Below are 21,770 nucleotides of genomic sequence, written 5' to 3' on the forward strand. Positions count from 1 at the left end.
CATGATCATTGATTCCCCACAAGGTGAAAATCTTGCATGGAGCCCCAGAACCGAGAGAGATCGACCGTCATCTTGAACTTCTTCCATTTTCCTAATAATTGCGCCAGGCAGTTGTTGCGTTCTCACCAAGCTGCTTGGCTATTGTCCTATAGCCCATCCCAGCCTTGTGCAGGTCTACAATTTTATCCCTGATGTCCTTACACAGTCTCTCTGGTCTTGGCCATTTTGGAGAGGTTGGAGTCTGTTTGATTGAGTGTGTGGACAGGTGTCTTTATACAGGTAACAAGGATCAAACAGGTGCAGTTAATACAGGTAATGAGTGGAGAACAGGAGGGCTTCTTAAAGAAAAACTAACAGGTCTGTTGAGAGGCGGAATTCCTTACTGGTTGGTAGGAGATCAAATATTTATGTCATGCAAGTAAAATGCAAATTAATTATTTAAAAGTCATACAATGTGATTTTCTCTGGATTTTTGAAGTGTACCTATGATAAAAATTACAGACCTCTATATGCTTTGTAAAATAGGAAAACCTGCAAAATCGGCAGTGTATCAAATTACTTTTCTCCCCACTGTATGTGTGTTTATGTTTGGAGCATGGCAACGAGTATGAGAGGCTAATGCTGATCCTGACTCATCCACCACAAAGCGTGTCAGGCAAGCATGCGGATGTGCCCATCTAGGGAATGACGTACACACACACATCCGAGAAACCATACCTAACATAATTCTTAGTGACCCTGACCAAATTCTAAGCTTCAGCCAATCTCTATATATCCTTCAGTTGCATTGAGTGTGTCTGTGTTTGTATGTGTGAGCATGCGTGTGTGTGTGTGTGTGTGTAAAGGTGCCTGTTGGCTCCTGGCTGTGTTCTAATCCAAATTGATTCCATGTGGCATGCTGTCTCATACGATTCGGAATCGTGCTTGTCGTGGCACAACACTCCACGCCAAGCAGTACAGAAGGAGGCGGTGAGGTATAGAGACCGGAATGAGGAGAAAGGAATGATTTTGGAGAATGAAAGAAAGGACTGAGTAGTGAGAGAGGACGAGGAGGGACAATGGACTGAGAAGATAGGGAGGGAGAGAGAGAGGAGTAAGGACTGAGGGAGAGAGAGACAGGCAAGTGAGAAGTTTGAGAAAAGAGTGAGAGAGACTGAGGAGAGAGAGAGAGAGAGAGAGGAGAAGGCTTATAAGACAGTGAGAGGACTCGGGAGTGGGATGGAGTGGATGGAGGAGGAAAGAGGACTGAGATGAAGAGAGGACTGAGGAGAGAGGGAGGCAGAGACGAGCGGGGAGAAATGATTATGAGGGTGAGGAGAGAGAGTGATGGAGGACTGGGGAGAGAAGGAGGAAGAGAGAGGGCGAGGACTAAGGAGAGGAGGGGGGGGGGGGGGGGGGGGAGTGATGGGACAGGGAGGACTGAGGAGTGTGGATTGGAGAGGAGAGGACTGAAGAGCGAGGGAGGGACAGGGAGGACTGAGGAGAGAGGGAGTGTTGGAGAGAGGGAGAGAGACAACTTGGACCCTCAATGTGATACCTTTTTTTCCAATCAGAAATCATTTAACCTACCGGTATATAGGCCCTCTTTCCTCCTACACAGACGGACACCAGCTGTCTCGTACTCATCCTATACACCGCCTCCATCCTAAGCCCCAGCTAAAGAGGCCTGAGTCTTTGAAGTGTGATGACCAGGAAAATCCTATTACACCCCAGGTGATTACAGGAACTCTTCCTCACATTGACCCCAAGCTACACGCTGACACTTTTAGGCCTGCATATGAGGTTTGCGGTTGCATTGTGCACGAAGCGTGCATGCCACACATTTGTTGTGCAAGTGCGTGCGTTTGTGCGTGTGTATATCGGGTGGGTGTTGGTGTGTAGGTGTGCTTATTTGATCCTGTGTGTTTCTTTATTCCCGTTACATGTCATCATTGTGTCTTTAATAGGATGTGCCAACATAGTTCAGGAGAAAATGCTCGGCACGTTCCAAGTGGATGAAGTAGTTCTGCCCCAAAACATTAAACAATAATGAGTATTGGTGCGTATAAGTGTGTATGTTTTTCAAAGAAATGCTTAATATTTATGTTCAAAACTTATTAATATTAAACATATTACATTTGTAATTTTGTTTTTGTGATATGGAAATTTCCTAAAATCCTTTTGGTACCTTTTAAAAGTTACCAGTAACATTAAACAATTTCCCTTCCAGATTCTAGTCCCAGTCAATTTATGGATATCAGAAGTCTCTCACCACTGATTTAAACCAAACCGTTCAGCAGAAAAACCCAGCTAGCTTAGATGTCGATACTCTTATTCAGCCTCCCTGTGTCCCACTCAATATCACGCGCTAACAGGCTGACTTTCTAAGCGAGGAAAGAGTCAAATGTGGTTGAAAAAGATGACCAAATGAAGAGGGAAAGGAGAACTGGGGGATAAATCTATATGAGAGTCTCTAGAATCCAACCCTTATTGAGCGAGTCTTTTTTTTTCATTTGCCACTTAATAATTGTTTATTTAAAGTGGTCTGATTCAGATAGGCTTCTAGCCTCCCGATTTGTCTGAGGAGATGGCTGCTATGTGGCAGGGAACCAGATGTTCTGGACTTGATCTTCCCAAAAGCTTCGAGCTGCTTAGCTAAATATTGATCAGATTGCAGATAGTGCAACCAGCACTGCTCTCGCAGAGTTTCTTATTTCTTTGTTTTGTTTTGGGTATTAATTGTAGATATCTTTTTTCTCTTCCCGTCTGTTCCCTCTGACTTTGTCAACTCTGTCTCTCTCTCGGTTCCTCTCTTAAACGTCCATGCAGAACATTTCCGACGTGATGGTTCCTTGAGACACCAGAATTGATTTTGCTTCACTGGTCCTCAGTCTACAACCCAAAGCCCTTGGAGAAAAAAGGCAGCTGGCCGTCCAGACCTCTCAGACCCAGAAATGGAGACATCGTGTCTCGGTCTGACACCTTCCCCACTCCGATTCACCCAGAGATATATAGCTGTGGTCATAGCTAGTTGACTTTCCACCACTGTGTGCTGGTTGGGATGCCTCCATGATGTCACAGTGACATTAATCAATGAGCAAGGGGCCACCAGTAGAGACAACTCCATCCATCCCTCCTTTACCAAATCAATAGTTTAATCCAGTCACCTCTATAACTAATACATGGATCAATCCACTAGCTCCTGTCCCCTAAAACCTGGACTTTGGCCAACATGCCCAAATCAATAGTTAATTCAGTCACCCTTAAGCCTTACTGCTTCAATGAGTCAGCCCACTGTAGCCCTGTCCCCAATGCCCGCCCCCAACTAACGCAGAATTCAAAGGCAACGCCCCACTGAAAAATCTATTGCACGATCCCGTCACCCCTACCCTTCAATCGGTCAGTCCAGCACTCTGAACTCATGAAACATGGATCAGACAATCATAGGTCATCCTCTCTTGACCCTCGGCACAACATTTGTCCTGCATCATCTAAGATTGCTTTAGTAACATTGCCCACGAAAAGTTAGATGCATCCAATATGTTTTCCACTTGCAGGGAATGCAGTGATGCAAAATAAAGTCTCTGTTATCAACACACCCTGAGATATTTATAACAGAACCGATGATGTTGGTTTGACACATCGGCCCATCAATCGACCTTGGGGGGGATCAATTATACTGACGTATCTGAACGTATCAGCTTGTGCGTTTCAGAGAATGCAGTCAGACATACCAGAAATATGGAAACATTTTTAGATTCCATGTGGCAGACACTCCAACCTTATTTCTTTCAGTATGTCACCATTAGTTCCTGTATGCCCAAATCTCTTCTTTTTCTCCTCACTTCTCTGTCAGTTGCCGGAGAGAGATCTCTGCCTTTGCCTCCACCCACCTTGGTACCATAGAGACACGCACATACAAGGCAAGCCTTCTGTAGCCAAACAAAGAAGGAAACTCTTCTTTCATTCCTCCTTCGTTCCTCTTTCATTCTTCTTTCAATCCTTTTGTTATTTTCTTTCGTGTCTCATACTTTGGGAAACTTTGAAATGGGATGAAAGAAAGATTGTGGCACTGAATCGTGGTAATGCTTCAGTCTGCAGCTATAGTGGAACCGGCCTGAGGGCAGCAGCAGTTTACCACACAGCACACACACACCCTGTATTGTAGGTAATTATTGCTGAGCGATCTTGACTCTGAGTATTAACGACCCATCTGTATGTGACTGTATGTTACCGGGTGTGTTGATTTGTTTCCGGGGGTCCATGTAAAACATGAACAAACAACCCATTCAGCCTGTGAAGCACATGGGTGTTGAACTGTAGGCGAAATCAGGACTGGCCATCATGACTGCTATTTTACCTAAAATAGTCACCCCAAATTGTGCCAAGTTTAGTCAATCCGCTTTGCTCCAAATTGAGTCGAAGTTCAGTTTTAGTTTGCTGTAGCATTCCCATGGAAAACAAAAGATCTGCAAATATACTGTTGTTGATTGATTGTTCAACCCCTTTTCCCAAAAAATTGGGACACTGTGTAACATTTTAAGAAATACAGAATGCAATGATGTGCAAATCATCTAAACCCTATATTCAATAGAAAATAGTACAAAGATATATGAAATGGTGAAACTGAGAAATGTTATTGTTTCTTGAAAAATATATGCCCACTTTTTGATGACAGCAAGACTATTCAAAGAAATTGTGACAGGGGCAACAAAAGACTGGAAAACTTGCATAATGCTAAAAAAAAATCCTGGTGGAATAATCACATAACTAATTAGTTTAATTGTCAGTAACATGGTTGATTATAAAAAGAACATCCCAGAGTCTTTCAGAAGTAAAGATGGGGAGGGGTTCACCACTCTGTGAAAGACTGCGCAGGCAACATTTTAAGGATAACGTTTCTCAACATAAAATTGCAAAGAGTTTGGGGATCTCATCATCTACAGTACGTAGTATCAATAAAATATTTAGATAATCCAGAGAAAGCTCTTGCTTATTTCAGTAAGACAATGCACGTATTACAACAGCATGTTTATGTAGTAAAAGAGTCTTGGTGCTAAACTGGCCTGACTGCAGTCCAGACCTCTCACCCATTGAAAACATTTGGCGCATTATGAAATGATAAATACGAAAAGGCCCCAAACTGTTGAGCTGCTGAAATCCTATATCAAGCAAGAATAGGAAAACACTTCACTTTCAAAACTACAGCAATTGGTCTCCTCACTTCAAGTTCATAATGGCATGTATTTTTCAAAAAACCGGTAACATTTCTCAGTTTCAACATTTGAAATGTTGTCTTTGTACCATTTTCAATTGAATGTAGGGATAGATGATTAGCGCATCATTGCATTCTGTTTTTATTTGCATTTGACACCGGGTCCCAACTTCTTTGGAAGCAGGGTTGCAAATTGTACAAGCCCATAGAATTATGTCGGCTTCATATAAATATATGCAGTTCTGCATTAACCGTAGGTTTTGGCTCTGGCCTCAGTCAAAAGGGATTTGGTCTGACCGGGCTCGAACTTTCAGGCCTCATGAGAACTAATGCGTGTTTACCCCAATTCCAATTGTCTGTAACTCATTAAAACCATCAGGACAACAACTTTGATCCAGTAGTAGTGAGATGACAAGTGTTCGGATTGCTACCTGTGGAGCTTTGTGTTTTGAGGTAAGGTCATACTTTATGAACGTTGTCGAGCATGAACTCGCAGGAGCCAGTCACTGCCTTGATATTTGCGGACAATAACAGGGTCCCATCAGGTTTCTTTGAACTCCGGGTGGGGGGACACAGTGGGGAACGGGAACAGTGAGTCATATGGAGTGTATATTGCAGAGGGGGGGGCAGTGTCAGAGAGGCAGTATCAGGAGACCAAAGTGGAGAAGGAAGAGCAAATGCGCTAATCTCCAAAGTGGACAAGCGGTGGACAGTAGGGGGCAACAATGTTAAGCTTGAATAGGCAGGTGGCAATGACAGAATGGATGAAATAGGGCAGTGAGTGAGAGGAAAGAAATGAAAACCCCTGTTGTTGGAGAAATTAGTAAGTCCTACTACCACTAAGACCAGATGCTCTTTAGCTACAGTCAGAAGAGGAGAGAGCGACGGGACTAGTGGTGTTTTAGCCATGTTAACAGCATATGGACAGTTCCAAACACTGCTAGAGACCAGGAATTCCACATGAGTTAGACAGACAGGGACGTTGGATTAGAATGGTTTGCTGCTGTGGGTTAGGGGGTATCTCCGTAAACTACAGCGGAGCCAACAGGGATAGGAAACACTCAGCTGACAAAGCCACCAAAGAGCCAGATGAGATGTGATGAAATCATAATCATCCAAGACGTGATACTGAAGCGAGTCCCCTCTTCCTGGAGAAAATCCACAGAACAACCTGACTTAACGGTCTGTGTTTCACCGACAGTCTTACTTTTGGCACGTAATTCCAAGAAAGCTGCTTGGATCTATGTAGGCTTTAGTACTAATGTTAATTGGTGACTGACTAGCAGAAGAAGAAACATCTCCCTCCAGTACAGGCAATGATTACTCAAATATTTAGAAAGCGCTGTGCCCCTAGATCCTAGTTAGTCTGTCAAAAATCAGCTAAATGAAAGTGATTTTCAGTCGGCAGTTCATGGTTGATGGAAGCTTTTGGGAAGATAAAGAGTACTGAAAGAAGATGGCAAAATTCGGTACAAGACAACTTTATATTAAGATGAAGATGTAAATATTATCACTTGGCAGAGCAGTAGTTCTCTAGCAATAGAATTAGCATAATGTTTGGAAATAAAGTATTATAATTATAAATTAGTACAGGCTGTGAGTGATAATCTGTGATATGTGACAGTTTGTCTTCCTGTCACTCCACCTGGGTGTGGGTGGCAATCAGTTATTAAGACCAGAGACAAGTTCAGGGTATTTGTTCTCTATGTATTTTCCGTATTTTACCTTTTCTCCCTCCAGTTAAACATATTTACGCAGTTCCAGCACACAGCTGATAAAAAAATAAAATAATAAATGAACAGAAATTCATATAATGATGGCACTTCTGGGGTCTTCCAGTACTCACAGGATGAATCACAGAAAACACGACCCAGCTTTTCTGGTCCCCAGGTTTTCCTCCTGTATCGGTACGTCACCAAAAACCCCACAATCGCCGACAGCCCCACCTAAATAGAGGGCACAAGGTGATTAGTGGGTACAGCTGTGAACGTGTGGGCGGTGCTACGAGTACCTGACTTCTGGGGGGGTTCAAGAGCGGAATGTTTCCCTGCCTTGGCCACTGAAACTGTCACAGATATTAAAACAATCATCCACCGTCCCTACAAAAAAAACCTGGAAAAGCACCACCTTTCCGAGTGTTGATTTTTAAGTCATATAAAGACACTTTGCCGACCTGGACAAACGTGTAATATGAACCTGTGTCTGCTGAGACCAGGGATGTGTGTGTGCGACTGTGTGGGAAGACGGTCCTGACCCAGTACACCCCTCCTCCATACGCAGGGTAGTAGACATGAACATACACACATATTCCTTAAACTTCCAAAACACACAATTCTCACATGCATTCACACACATATCACAACCCTCTCAAACACACACACACACACACACACACACAGCTAGAATAAACCATGCACACACAGCTCATAGACAATCACACATCTGTTTGTTAGTCATTGTGCAATACATCCTCAGAGCTTCTCTGGCACTTTCCAACATAGCTCATGAATTATCATGTTGCACCCGCAAACACACACACCCCTAACACATACACACACCCCTAATACACACAAACCCCTAACACACACACACAACACAGTGTGCGGGCCGGGCCATGTGTTGAGTTGGTGATAGATGGTTTGGCAGTCTGTCAGCAGACGTTGTTATTCTACATCAAACATCTCAAAGCTAAGTCTCCCTTTCATGCCTGTACACGCACACAAACGCACAGACAAGCACACACACACGCACACAAACGCACAGACAAGCACACACATGCACCCCGAAACCTCCTCTGATCTCCCTGCCAAAAACAACGACACTCACAGAGACTTACACTTCTACACAAACTTAGACACAGATATGAAAACCACACACACACACACACACATACACACACACTCAATGAACACTCACATACACTGTGTGTTTGTTTGAGAGAAAGACTCCAACAAGTGGATTAATGTGGTGTCATTTCTCCTTTGTTGTGTAGGTGTGTGTGTCTGTATGTTTGTGTGTGTTCGTTCTGCACGCACACACAGACCTAATTCTGCCGGTATGCTGTTATGCCTCTCACGTACATTAAGGAAATGAAAGCGATGGGTTGTAATATGAGTGTGTATAGGTCTTTTGAATAATGTATACACGTCCTCATCCTGATTGATTAATGATGGAGAATGATGATACAGTCTGGATTCAGACAGATGAAATGGAGAGATAGGCTCTGAATGTGATAGATAGTTTATGAATATGATTCATCAGCTCTGCAGAACCGTTTTGAATTGCTCAGGGAATGAGGATTGAATTTTGAGTGAGCGATGGAAGATTTGTTTTTATTTTAGCTTAATTGTAACTGAAAATATGCAATGAGACCAAGGTCTCATTAACAGATAGGTTTAGAAAAAAATACAAATCAAGAAACGAAGATATAAAATAAAGGCAATGAAAAACAAGCACATTCTTCCTTGACAAAGATCCCCAATTAGCCTCCTTAATTGCCATACAGACATCAAGTACTGCATTATTATTCCACCAGTAAAAGGCTGAAGAAATGGATTTGTTCTATGTAACTTTGGAATTTCCAGATTTAAGTCTGAAATCAGCTGTGACCAGCCAGCAGTAGAGACTACAGTATGTCACCAATAATCACTGCTGATAGTGATTTGTGAAGTGGATTAATTGGTCTGAATTAGCATGTATGGTAGAACCTCAAATCTTGGCCGCCTCTTCTAATTCAACAGAACTGAAATTACTTTTTGCATTACCAGCGATTAAACAAACATAACAAAGGCACGCCAAAAGGGGCGGTCAGACCTCAAGGTCCAGTTGGACTATTGTCATTTCATTGTCATTAAAAAAAGTAATTAAGCAGTAAAAATGAAATGTAATGTCTTCAATCACTATTTGAAAGGAAATGTAATGTGTTTTAACTATATGCTGTGATATTAACATTTTATTTACGTGTTATAATGTCATTTCAAATAGTGATTGAAGACTGAAGACCTTTCTTCTATGACACCCACTATATTTGCTGTCCCTTTCTTTTAAACTGTTGATCCCATGGGACTTGCAAGACCTCTGAGAATTGTGTTCCTGTGTCAACCTCTAACACACACACACACACAGGTCAGTTGTCTCTCACCTTGACAGAGAGAGGAGATGAGATTCAGTATCGATTCAGAACACTTACGTGCATGCGTGTGTGTGTGTGTTTGTGCATGTTGTGTGTGTGTGCGAGCTGTGTGTTTGTGTGTGCTTGTGCATTAGCGTACGTGTCCAGGTGTCTGTGTGGGTCTCTGTGGAAAGTTGTTCTCTCCCCCTCTGTCCTTCAGAGTCATTTATATTCTGACCCTGTCCACTACTTGATTTTCTACCCAGTGTGAGGAAGAGAGGAGGGAGAGAGTGGGGGAGACGCAGTAGGAGAACAACATTGAGAGAGAGAGAGAGAGAGAAAGAAAGGTGATACTGAGCAAGAGAGATTGTCCAAGGTCCACCAATTCGTCACCTACCAAAAACCAACAGAGGAAGAGAGGCACATGGAGAGTTTCTGTTTAGAAAATCTTTCTATTCCTGGATCCATGTGGGTGTGTGTGAGGAAGGGAGAGACGGAGAACAAGAGGCGTGAGGAAAGATGAGATATTAACAGATGTCTGCCAGTGAACAATGGACAGATTGTTCGAGAGAGATCAAGAGAGATCAGAGGTGAACGAGGCAGGGAGAAGAAAGAGAGGGATGACGTGCTGAATCGGGAGATGGAATTAGATGAACAGAGGAGAAAGAGGAGGGCTGTCAGAGAAAAGGTGATTATCTATTTTTACATCTCTTCTGGGAGCTCCTGTATTCTGTTCATCCTTCATTGTGACATTTTGCCCCATACTTCAAGAGAAAGGGAGGAAGGAAGAGAGAAAGACAGGATGAAAAAGAGAGAGGGGCAGACAGAAAGAGAGGAAACGATGGAGAAAAAGAAAGAGACGGATCAGTATCGGGCCTGAATGGGTGGCTGTGTTTCCCCTCTCTTCTACATCTACTCTCTCTCTTCTCTCACTCCTCTTTATTTCTCTTTCCATCCCGTTCTCTCTCTCTTTCTCTATCTCTCCTTCATTTGCACTCTTCTGTCCCCCGTCTGTCAGATGTTTCCATAGAGCCACTGGCAGCTGGATTAGTCATGAGTATCCTTCTATTACAGTAGTGTTCTCCTGTCCGTCTGTGTGTTCTCACACATCCCAAAAGCCACGGGACAGGCGTGTGCCTTGAGAACTGCTTTTGTACTTCACGATACACATGCACTCCCATCAAACGCACGTGCACACGCCCGCGCACGCACTGACACACAGGTACATTCAGCCTTTCTTCTACACAAGCATATTGCGGTCCTGCCGTCTCTTGTCACAAACAATTAATTTGTCCATTGGTTATATGGTATTGATCCAAGTGAGATAAGCAGTGTAATCTATTCAGTTTGGACAGAGAGGTAGCTTTCATAATGGCCTTCAGACGGGGGGAGGGGGGCAGGGGGGAGGGCAAAGGGGAGGAGATACAAAGAGAGAGAGAGGGGAGAAAGGCATGGAAGGCCAGGACAGAGAGATAGAGGAGAAGGCCAGGACAGAGAGAGACAGAGAAGGCCAGGACAGAGAGAGAGGGAGAGAGAGAGAAGTATACAGAGAGATACATAGTTAGTGTGTATGTATCTGAGACATATCAAGGCCTGATATAATCAATACCATGTTAAAGCGATAGCTGTTTCCAGGAAAAAGGCCCCACACAGTCTTTATACCGTGGATAGGATGTGGCAATGTGTGAGTCTGGTTTAATTCCCAAGAGATATATGTATCATGTTTAGGGGAAGAACAGAGGAAAGTACAACCCTATCAATCCTTTTGTTTCTTCTTGTCTGTTTCGTTTTCCAAGTCTGGTTCTCTTTTGGTTTCTGTGTCTTTTTCCCGTTTAGTTTCTGGGTCTGGTTCCCCTTTGGTGTCTGGGTCTGGTTTCCTTATAGATTTGTCTTTAGCTGAGTAGTTTGGGTTTTGTCTCTACCTGTCTGTCTCCATATGTCTAATTTTTTCTCTTTCAATCTCTCTTTCAGTCTTTCTCTCTGTCCCCCCTCTTAAAACATGTTAATAACAATAATAGAAAGCTATGGCTTAGATGAAATGATAACAGCTCTACAAAGTGGGGGTTGAAAGCTAATAATACTGGGAATCTAAAGTAGCTGTCTGGTTATACCTGTCATTCAGGCTGTTAACAGGGCTCATTGATAGTGATGAAGAGCAGGCCAGTGTGACTGTTTGTTTGACATAATGACTAATGGTGAAAGAGTTTGAGTCATAATGAACTGTATATCCACACTGTGAGACTAGAAGGTTCTGTCTGCTCAAAGCATCATTCAAGTTTTCAATCCTGACAATTTTACATCCAAAATCTCCAAACCTTTTCCTATTATTGTAAGGTCTACAACTTATTGTGATACATTGAAAATCCTGATAGAAATGGTCATTTAGGGAGGTGAAGTGTCACCTTATGGATCTACGATTGCCATCAGGGTTTAATAAGAAATACTTAAATTATTAATTACAACAAAAAAATAGCTTTATTATTTCTAATCACATCCTAAAAAAATATACTTGTTTATGTATATTGCACATACCCTACCCATATATCCTATGGAGAACTAACAGAGCTTAACTACAGTAGAGCTGACGTCGCAGACACAGTTCCAGTCATAGACTTGACAAAACAAGAGTTCTCCATTATGACCTTGATTTGTTAGTCCTAGACTAGTCTTAATATGGATCAGTGACTGCAGTATGGGACTTGGTTGGTCTCAGGCACCCCGTAAACTATTATCAAATCAAAAACATTCAGTCTTAGACGTGTGAATTTGCCGCTCCATAGATGTTTTGATAATGATATAGAACCAAACTTAACCAGTAACACCTATCCCTTAATGGGTCATAAAAGTGCTCTAGGACACCTGTATTTCAGTTTTTACCATAAACAGCTAACGCTGTAAAACTCTTCCACGTTTGTGACTCAATACGTCCTGACAACCCTCTCTTGTTTAACAGGATTACAGCTCTAACATCAACTTCAGAAGTGTTTGTATAGCTTTTTTACTTATTTCATAATGAATTAACTAATAACGTCAGTCCTTTCCAGTTTGTCTCATATTAATTGACCACCAGGAGAATGTCAAGTTTGTATTACCTTCCAGTCCCAAGGTCGCAATGTGTCCCTTTGTTCATATTTGCCACGTTTGCCAAAGCTTGGAGAATGAATAGAGAGTGAAAATGATCAATAAGCAACATTTCTCTAAAGTAAAAAATTTGCAGAGCTTCTTACCGAGACCCTGTCTAGTAGGCTCTCCTCTCTCTTGTTCTCTTCACCAAATCCTGTGTTTTGGCATCTCATGAAACAACAACCATCTGTGTGTGGGGTCCAAATGAGATTGTGGAGATGAATGTCATTTGAAGTGTGTGTGTTTGTATGTGTGGACGACGTGCGTGTGTGCGTTTCCGCGTGGATAATTCAAAGCAACTTGTCTGACTGTGAACCTCTGTGGAATTAGGGTCTCTTTAACAGTCTCTCTTTAAACCCGTCAGCTTTCTGAGAACCTCCCCCCACAATCTACAGTACCCATTCAGCCACACAGGATGAATTCTGAATTAAACCAGAAAGGTAATGCTGATACAAATCTGCTTTGTGTTACAGACCACAATGAGTGGAAGAATGATGTACAGCTGAAGGCCAACTTTATTGAATACACTTAATGTTTCAACAATCGCATTCTTCTGGGTGTCGTCTGCCTGTTTGACCTCATTCCCTACTTGATAACTAAGGGTGTCCATTACCTGGTTGTCTAGGTATTAACCAGCACAAAGTGAAAGGACGAAACAGTAAACCAGCAGACATTAAGCCCTTGAGGAGTGTCACGTGATCCATACTGTTCCCGGCCACATTATATTATCTCTCCGTTATGCTGAATGGTCTTTATAGCAACCACAGTAAGTAGCCAGGGGAGAGAAGGCTGTATGGACTGGCTCTCCATAGCGCTGAAAAATGTTTACTACTGCAGAGGAGCTGTCCGTGGGCCTGAAGAATGGACAGTTTACTACAGCGTGGAGGAGCTGTCCGTGGTCCTGAAAAGGGGAGTGTTTACAACAGTGTAGGGGATGTCCATGGTCCTGAAAAGGGGAGTGTTTACAGCAGAGTTGGAGCTGTCCGTGGTCCTGAAATGGAGGTGTTTACTCCAGTTGATGAGCTGTCCCTGGTCCTGAAAGAGCCTCACATTTACTATAAATGTCCATGGTCCTGCTCATTCAGCCTCTAGTTACAAAAGTGTGATTTGGTTTAATTCTAACCCTGGCTGCACACATGCAAGCATGCACCCCCCCCCCTCTCTCTCACACACACACACACACACACCGACCATCACACAGACCATCACACAAACTCACTCTGTTCTTTCCTCTTCCCTGCTCTTTATCCTCCTCTCTATATCTCTCCTAACCTTCTCCTCCCTTTTTCGCTAGATCTCGTTCAGCATTCCTTCTCCTTTCTAGAAAACCCCTTCTCTGTCGAAAGAGAAGAGAGGGAGAGAGCAACAGCGAGCGAGACGGAGAGGGGAGAGCGAGGGAGCGGGGTGGGGCTTTAGGTGCACGGTGGCTACAACACGGTCATTTGTCATGTGTTGAAGGCTTAAGAAAAGACTAGTTAACCTTTTCAGCCTATTCCCACAAGATGCAGGCGGCAGAGAACCCCCAGCTCACACATACACACGCACACAGGCACACAGTGATGTGGGGAGGGACGCACACACACACACACACACTACGGCACAACATGCACAGACCAGCAGATAGTCATGCATGTCTGGAACTGGTCGAGATGACGTAGGGGTTGCATAGAGGAGCACTGTTAACCAATCAAGAAAGAAATTAGAGAGATCTAGAGCGCAGGAGAGAGGGACATAAAGGTGAGAGATGGGTTGCGGGAGAGAGAGGGGAGAGAGACAGAAAGGTGAGAGATGGGTTGCGGGAGAGAGAGGGGAGAGAGACATAAAGGTGAGAGATGGGTTGCGGGAGAGAGAGGGGAGAGAGACAGAAAGGTGAGAGGGATAGATGCTCTCCTTCCCCATCCTCCAAGTGATTTTACATTATCTCACACAAATATGCAATCCCAGCTTCACCTCTCCTTCTCTTTCTCCTTTCTGTACGCCCTCTCTGACATTTTCATTTGCTCTTTCCTCTTGTTCCTACACCAGACCTTTCTTGTCTTTTGTCTTTCACTCTCCTCTGTCTTCATCCCCATTCCCCTCTCCTCCCCTCTCCTCCCCTCTCCTCCTCTCTCCTCCCCTCTCCTTCCCTCTCCTACCCTCTCCTCCCATCTCCTCCTCTCTCCTCCCCTCTCCTTCCCTCTCCTTCCCTCTCCTCCCATCTCCTCCCCTCTCCTCCCCTCTCCTCCCCTCTCCTTCCCTCTCTTTCCCTCTCCTGCCCTCTGAATCTCTTTACTTTGTGCTGAAGCAGAAAGAATACATTGTCTCTATTGAATATGACTGAAGTAGCTGTACTGTAATTTGTTAAACAGATGTGCTATGGATAATGATATAGCCTGACATTGATAAACTACCTGCATTTGTACTGAAGCCGAATGAGTCTTGGTGCATATATGTGTGTATGTTCTTCTACCTGCTGGAGCCTGTGTCCAGGAGAGAGCGTGTGTACATGATTGAGTATTACAAGAGCTTGTCAAGAAAAGCAATTTGTTAGTGTCTCACATGAGTTTTTTTATCATGATGAATGGCGGTCTCTATAGAAACCTTTTCCTCTCTTCTCCTCCTGTCCCTTCCTCTATTCTCCTGTACTTTCCTCCTCTCCTCGTGTCCCCTCCCCTCCTCTTGTCTCCTCTCTTCCTCTCATGTCCTCTCCTCCTCTTGTCTCCTCTCTTCCTCTCATTCCTCCCCTCCTCTTGTCTCCTCTCTTCCTCTCATGTCCTCCCCTCCTCTTGTCTCCTCTCTTCCTCTCATATCCTCCCCTCCTCTTGTCTCCTCTCTTCCTCTCATGTCCTCCCCTCCTCTTGTCTCCTCTCTTCCTCTCATGTCCTCCCCTCCTCTTGTCTCCTCTCTTCCTCTTATGTCCTCCCCTCCTCTTGTCTCCTCTCTTCCTCTTATGTCCTCCCCTCCTCTTGTCTCCTCTCTTCCTCTCATGTCCTCCCCTCCTCTTGTCTCCTCTCTTCCTCTCATGTCCTTCCCTCCTCTTGTCTCCATTCCCCTTTACTCCCCTACCTTCTCCCCTCTCCTCCCCCCTCTCGAGTGGTGCTGCCACAAGGCTCCTTTCACTCCTGACTACTGGGATATGATGAACTCATCCCTGTAGACTCACATACTTCACTGTGTGTGTGTATGTGTGAATATGTATCTATGTGGGTTTATGTGTGTGGTGTGGAGTGGTGTGTGTGTGTGTGTGTGTGTGTGTGCGTGCATGCACTGAGTGCGGGTGTGCTTGTTCCAATGTGTTGAAATACAAAACACACCTCACACAGTTCCACAAGGGCTGTAAGCGCACATGCACACACACACACACACACACACCCACACACACATACAACATCTGTCTGTTAGCTGGTAAATTGATCTGTACTCTGCCCTCTGGTGGTCACATAGAGAAGTTCAGCCACCTGCCAACGATGCAATGGCAGAAGACTCCTATCAACCACTGACCATCTGTAAAAAAGTGGAATGTATCTGGTTTTGCATGGAGGGGTCTGGTGTCTTGGTGAGGGCACAGGCTGTTTAAAGAGGGCTTCCTGCATCAACTCGTCAGCTGGTCTTTCTGTATGTTGCTCCATGAGACTTGGATGCATAAAGTATCAATGAGGTCACTCATACAGCCCTACTGTCTGACTGACAATATAGCCGCAGTGTCCTCTGCCCTGTCCCCCCCCCCCTCCCCTCCCGTTCTCATTAATCTTTGTATCCATCTCTTCTTTTCTCTCTCTCTCTCTCTCTCTTCACACCTCCGTCTCTCGCTCTTTGGTGCCCTCCCGCTTGCTCTTTCTCCTTTTTTCCCATCTAACCCGTTTCGTGGTTTCTCTCGCTTCATGCTCTCCCTCCCCTCCTGGTGTCTTTCTCGCTCGCACATTTTCTCACTCTGCTGCCTTCTCTCTCTCTCACATGCACTCACTCGCCCGCCCCCATCCCTCTCTCGCTGCGCTAGCGGAGTCTGCCTCCAGTCTCAGCCATGTGCGCACCGAGGACGGAGCTCCCTCTTTCCATCTCTTCTCCTTTACTGCCTAGAAGAGGCTGAAAGGCGCTTTTTCCTTCCCTGAGAATCCTTCCTTCAGAATCTGTCCGTCCGTCCCTGCCTCTCGCCTCGGCTGGATCCACTCAGATGACTGAAGGAACGGAGTGAGCCGGGGAATAAGGGGGGGGGGGCAGTGGAGGACAAAAGGAGGAGGGGATACACGGAGCAGGTACCTCCGTCCTGATGTCAGGGCTGACAGGTTGGCAGACAGGCAGTGGATGACTCTACAGCCTGGGTGTTTTGGCTCGCGGCCGGCGCTCCTCTGTTTGATCACATCTAACACACCTTAACGCTGGAGGAAGGAACTGAAGAAAACAGAGAGCTATAACTAATAGAACTGAGTACCGAACAGGAGAGGACTGAGGAGTGTGAAGGAGAGGAGCCAGAAGAGGGGATAAAGGGTGAACAGATCTTTGGAGAGATGATGCACCACTCCGGGAACGCTGGGAGGTCGAAGACCCTCTCTCACACTCATCAGACAGGTAAAAGCCGCGGCTCCGATTCCCTGGTGCTACTGCGCGGTAGCGAGGTGTGGACCTATTCACTGAGTCTACCGAAACCGATATGCGGTCTCCGCACCGCTCAGCCCTCTTTGGTAGAGTGACACAGACACAGCCAAGCACACAAACTCACACGCACAGAGTCTGACACATTCTAGGGATTTAAAACAGGACTTTGTCTCTGTCCCGTATGTTTTCACTGGTGCTGTGTTGGAAAGACAGACTGTAGCCACCAGCCCAGAGATTGGCGACGGGATGTACTGTAGGGTCAATGGGGGTAGTTATTTGAAGGTGTGTATGTGTCTGTGTACTTGCGTGTGTCTAGGGCCATACCAAAAGTGTGTTTGTGATCAAGTGCTTACATCAGAATAACACTGGTCATACATGTTTGATGGAAAGCATAGGTTACAGTTGGAATGTATGGTTTACTGTAGGAAAGTATGACTTACAGTGGGCATTTATGGCATACAGTGGGAATGTCTTCTTTTCTGTGGGAATGTATAGCTAACAGTGAAAATGTATAGCTTACAGTGGAAATGTATGGCGTACAGTGGGAATTTATTATTTTCAGTGGGAATGTATTCCTTGCAATGGGAATGAACATTGCTCTGAATTCTAGGTCTGACATTCATTTATGAGGCTGTTTGAATGTTAGGGTATTAGATTTATTTTGTTTATAAACAAAACACTGTTGGGTTTGAATGGGGTAAGACAGTTAAACTAAGGTCATGGGGCATTTAATAGTTATTTTCTTCAAACCTCAATGGATAAATATTATTCAGTCATTGGTCAAAAGTGTATATGGCAATTCCAGATTGGATCTATTGTCTCTTTAAAAAGTTACATGCATTTGTGTGTGTGTGTGTTTCCGCGTGTGTGTGCATGCACAGCATTGTTTGTTAGCCTTCGTCTTCTAGTGACCATTGAGATTGACAGCTAGATTCCATTGATTGACATCTAGCTAACAGTAGGTAGCTGGCTTTCAGCAGCTTGCAGGCGTTCACATAAGATATTCATGTGTGTGTTCTTCAATATTTACAAGGTTGCCCGTCTTTCTTTCTCTAATTCACTGGCTTCACTGGAATTGATTGAAGCGGCTGGCATGTTTAACTGTGATTTGCATGTGATTTGAAAAGCTAATTGGCCTATTTAGTTTGTTTACTTTGCGTTACTAATTTGTGTGTTGTGAGTGTGTGTACGTGCGTGCAGTGTCTGTGTGCATGTGTGCATTGCGTTTTAGAGTAAACAAGATCTGAACCTGATGGAAAGGACACACAAGCATGGATATGTAGTTGTGGAGTTAGTCTCTATGTGCACCACACACACACAAACACACACACACACACACACAAACAAAATTCTTTATTTGAACCCACACACCACCTTCCAGTGTAAAGTATTAAAACAATGTAAAGGTCATGGATAAAGAGACACGGCGCCCCGTGTAGCGCCACACTTGAAACACCAAAGTTCCATCCCCACAGGGGACCAGGTCAGAAATGTATGTACTCAATACTGGAAGTCACCTAAATAATGTACATGTGTAATGTCAGGTACAGGATAGTGCGCTCTAGGCTGCCCATGACCATGACATAGTACATACAGATCTGCCTTGGCTTTAGACAGACACACACAGCCTCGCTACCATCTCTACAGTTAGCAATATCACTTTGGTTGACTGTTGATAATATTGGTTGTATGTTGATAATATTGGTCGTCTGTATATAATATTGGTTGACTGTTGATAATATTGGTTGTCTGTATATAATATTGGTTTTATGATGTTACTATTGTTTGTCTGTATGAAATATTGGTTTTCTGATGATAATATTGGTTTTCTGATGATAATATTGGTCATCTGTATATAATATTGGTTGTCTGATGAAAATATTGGTTTTCTGTATATAATATTGGTCGTCTATATATAATATTGGATGTCTGATGATAATATTGGTCGTCTGTACATAATATTGGTTGTCTGATGATAATATTGGTCGTCTGTATATAATATTGGTTGTCGGATGATAATATTGGTCGTCTGTATATAATATTGGTTGTCTGATGATAATATTGGTCGTCTGTATATAATATTGGTTGTATGTTGATAGTATTGGTTGTCTGTATATAATATTGGTTGTCTGTATAGAATATTGGTTGTCTGATGATAATATTGATTGTCTTTTGATAATATTGGTTGTCTGTATATAATCTTGGTTGTATGTTGATAGTATTGGTTGTCTGCATATAATATTGGTTGTCTGTATAGAATATTGGTTGTCTGATGATAATATTGGTTTCTGTATGTAATATTGGTTGTCTGATGATACTACTGGTTGTCTGTATATAATGTTGGTTGTCTGATGATAACATTGGTTTTCTGTATATAATATTCATTGTCTGTATAGAATATTGGTTGTCTGATGATAATATTGGTTATCTGTATAAAATATTGGTTGTCTGATGATAATATTGGTCGTCTGTATATAATATTGGTTGTCTGATGATAATATTGGTTGTCTGTATAAAATATTGGTTGTCTGTATATAATATTGGTTGTCTGATGATAATATTTGTTGTCTGTATGAAATATCGGTTGTCTTTATATAATATTGATGGTCTGATGATAATATTGGTTTTCTGTATATAATATTGGTTGTCTTATGATAATAGTAGTTTTCTGATGGTAATATTGGTTGTCTGATGGCTCTAAAGACACAGCAAGATAGACATCAGAGGCCAGAGAATTACAACAGGTAACCATGGAGACTAATTACCACTTAGAAGTTCTGTGTATAGACAGACCATATCATTCTGCCTGTCAAAGAACAGACCTGGCAATAGCCTTTCTGTACCTTTTGTCCTTTGTTCTCTCTCTCTACCCCCCCCCCCCCCCCCCCACCACCACCAAACCAGCTGAATGGACACTTGTGTTCAATAATTGAAATGTCTACATTCCATAAAGTCAGTCTATACAGTATATTCAGTCAGTCTATATATACCAGGGGTGTCCAAACAGTTCCACGGAGGGCCGAGTGTCTCCAGGTTTTTCCTATAAATCGGTTCCCAGTTCTCACCTAAACAACCAGATGAGGGTAAAATCTAACCAGTTAGTAACCTAATTAGTCAATCAAGTGCAAGGTGAGAGCGAAACCCTGCAGACACATGGCCCTCAGTGGAATAGTTTGGACACCCCGATAAATACAGTACCAACATATATATATATAATATATACAGTCAGCCTATACAGGCATTCTATAACAGTATATACAGTCTGTACAGTCATTCTATACAGGTATTCTATACAGTATATACAGTCTGTACAGTAAGTCTATACAGGCATTCTATACAGTATATACAGTCTGTACAGTCAGTCTACACAGTCCATACATGTACAGTCAATGCATACAGTTTAGCATTTATACAGTACACAGTGATATCAACAGTTTTTGAGAAATGACAAGCTAAACCCTAAATACAGGTGCTGGTCATAAAATAAGAATATCATCAAAAGTTGATTTATTTCAGTAATTCCATTCAAAAAGTGAAACTTGTATAATGTATACATTCATTCCACACACACTGATATATTTCAAGTGTTTATTTCTTTTAATTTTGATGATTATAACTGACAACTAATGAAAAACCCAAATTCAATATCTCAGAAAATTAGAATATTGTGAAAACGTTCAATATTGAAGACACCTGGTGCCACACTCTAATCAGCTAATTAACCCAAAACACCTGCAAAGGCCTTTAAATGGTCTCTCAGTCTAGTTCTGTAGGCAACACAATCATGGGGAAGACTGCTGACTTGACAGCTGTCCAAAAGACGACCATTGACACCTTGCACAAGGAGGGCAAGACACAAAAGGTCATAGCTAAAGAGGCTGGTTGTTCACAGAGGTCTGTGTCCAAGCACATTAATAGAGAGGCGAAGGGAAGGAAAAGATGTGGTAGAAAAAAGTGTACAAGCAATAGGGATAACTTTACCCTGGAGAGGATTGTGAAACAAAACCCATTCAAAAATGTGGGGGAGATTCGACTGAGTGGACTGCAGCTGGAGTCAGTGCTTCAAGAACCACCACTCACAGACATTTGCAAGACATGTGTTTCAGCTGTCAAATTCTTTGTGTCAAGCCACTCTTGAACAAGACACAGCGTCAGAAGCGTCTCGCCTGGGCTAAAGACAAAAAGGACTGGACTGCTGCTGAGTTATGTTCTCTGATTAAAGTAAATTTAACATTACCTTTGGAAATCAAGGTCCCAGATTCTGGAGGAGGAGAGGAGAGGCACAGAATCCATGTTGCTTTAAGTCCAGTGTAAAGCTTCCCCAGTCAGTGATGGTTTGGGGTGCCATGTCATCTGCTGGTGTTGGTCCACTGTGTTTTCTGAGGTCCAAGGTCAACGCAGCCGTCTACCAGGAAGTTTTAGAGCACTTCATGCTTCCTGCTGCTGACCAACTTTATGGAGATGCAGATTTCATTTTCCAACAGGACTTGGCACCTGCACACAGTGCCAAAGCTACCAGTACCTGGTTTAAGGACCGTGGTATCCCTGTTCTTAATTGGCCAGAAAACACGCCTGACCTTAATCCTATAGATAATCTATGGGGTATTGTGAAGAGGAAGATGCGATACGCCAGACCCAACAATGCAGAAGAACTGAAGGCAACTATCAGAGCAACCTGGGTTCTCATAACACCTGAGCAGTGCCACAGACTGATCGACTCCATGCCACGCCGCATTGCTGCAGTAATTCAGACAAAAGGAGCCCCAACTA

At 43.4% G+C, this 21,770-nt stretch overlaps 1 protein-coding gene across 5 annotated transcripts in view; it reads left to right on the plus strand.

Annotated features, from left to right (window-relative positions):
• The window catches only part of tenm2 (teneurin transmembrane protein 2), a 167,902-nt gene that overhangs the window by 36,007 nt on the left and 110,125 nt on the right, over window positions 1–21,770 (plus strand). For 2 of the 5 annotated variants that reach the window (XM_034291910.1, XM_034291911.1), the window contains exon 1: window positions 16,268–16,973. The exons of the other annotated variants lie outside the window; for them this stretch is intronic. In XM_034291910.1, the coding sequence (XP_034147801.1) occupies window positions 16,913–16,973 (61 nt within the window). In that variant the 5' untranslated portion in view covers window positions 16,268–16,912. Of the gene's footprint in view, window positions 1–16,267; window positions 16,974–21,770 lie in introns of those variants that run through there. 5 annotated transcript variants of the gene reach the window in all.

Source organism: Esox lucius, chromosome 4 (genome assembly GCF_011004845.1).
Source record: "Esox lucius isolate fEsoLuc1 chromosome 4, fEsoLuc1.pri, whole genome shotgun sequence".
NCBI classification, from domain to species: Eukaryota; Metazoa; Chordata; class Actinopteri; order Esociformes; family Esocidae; genus Esox; species Esox lucius.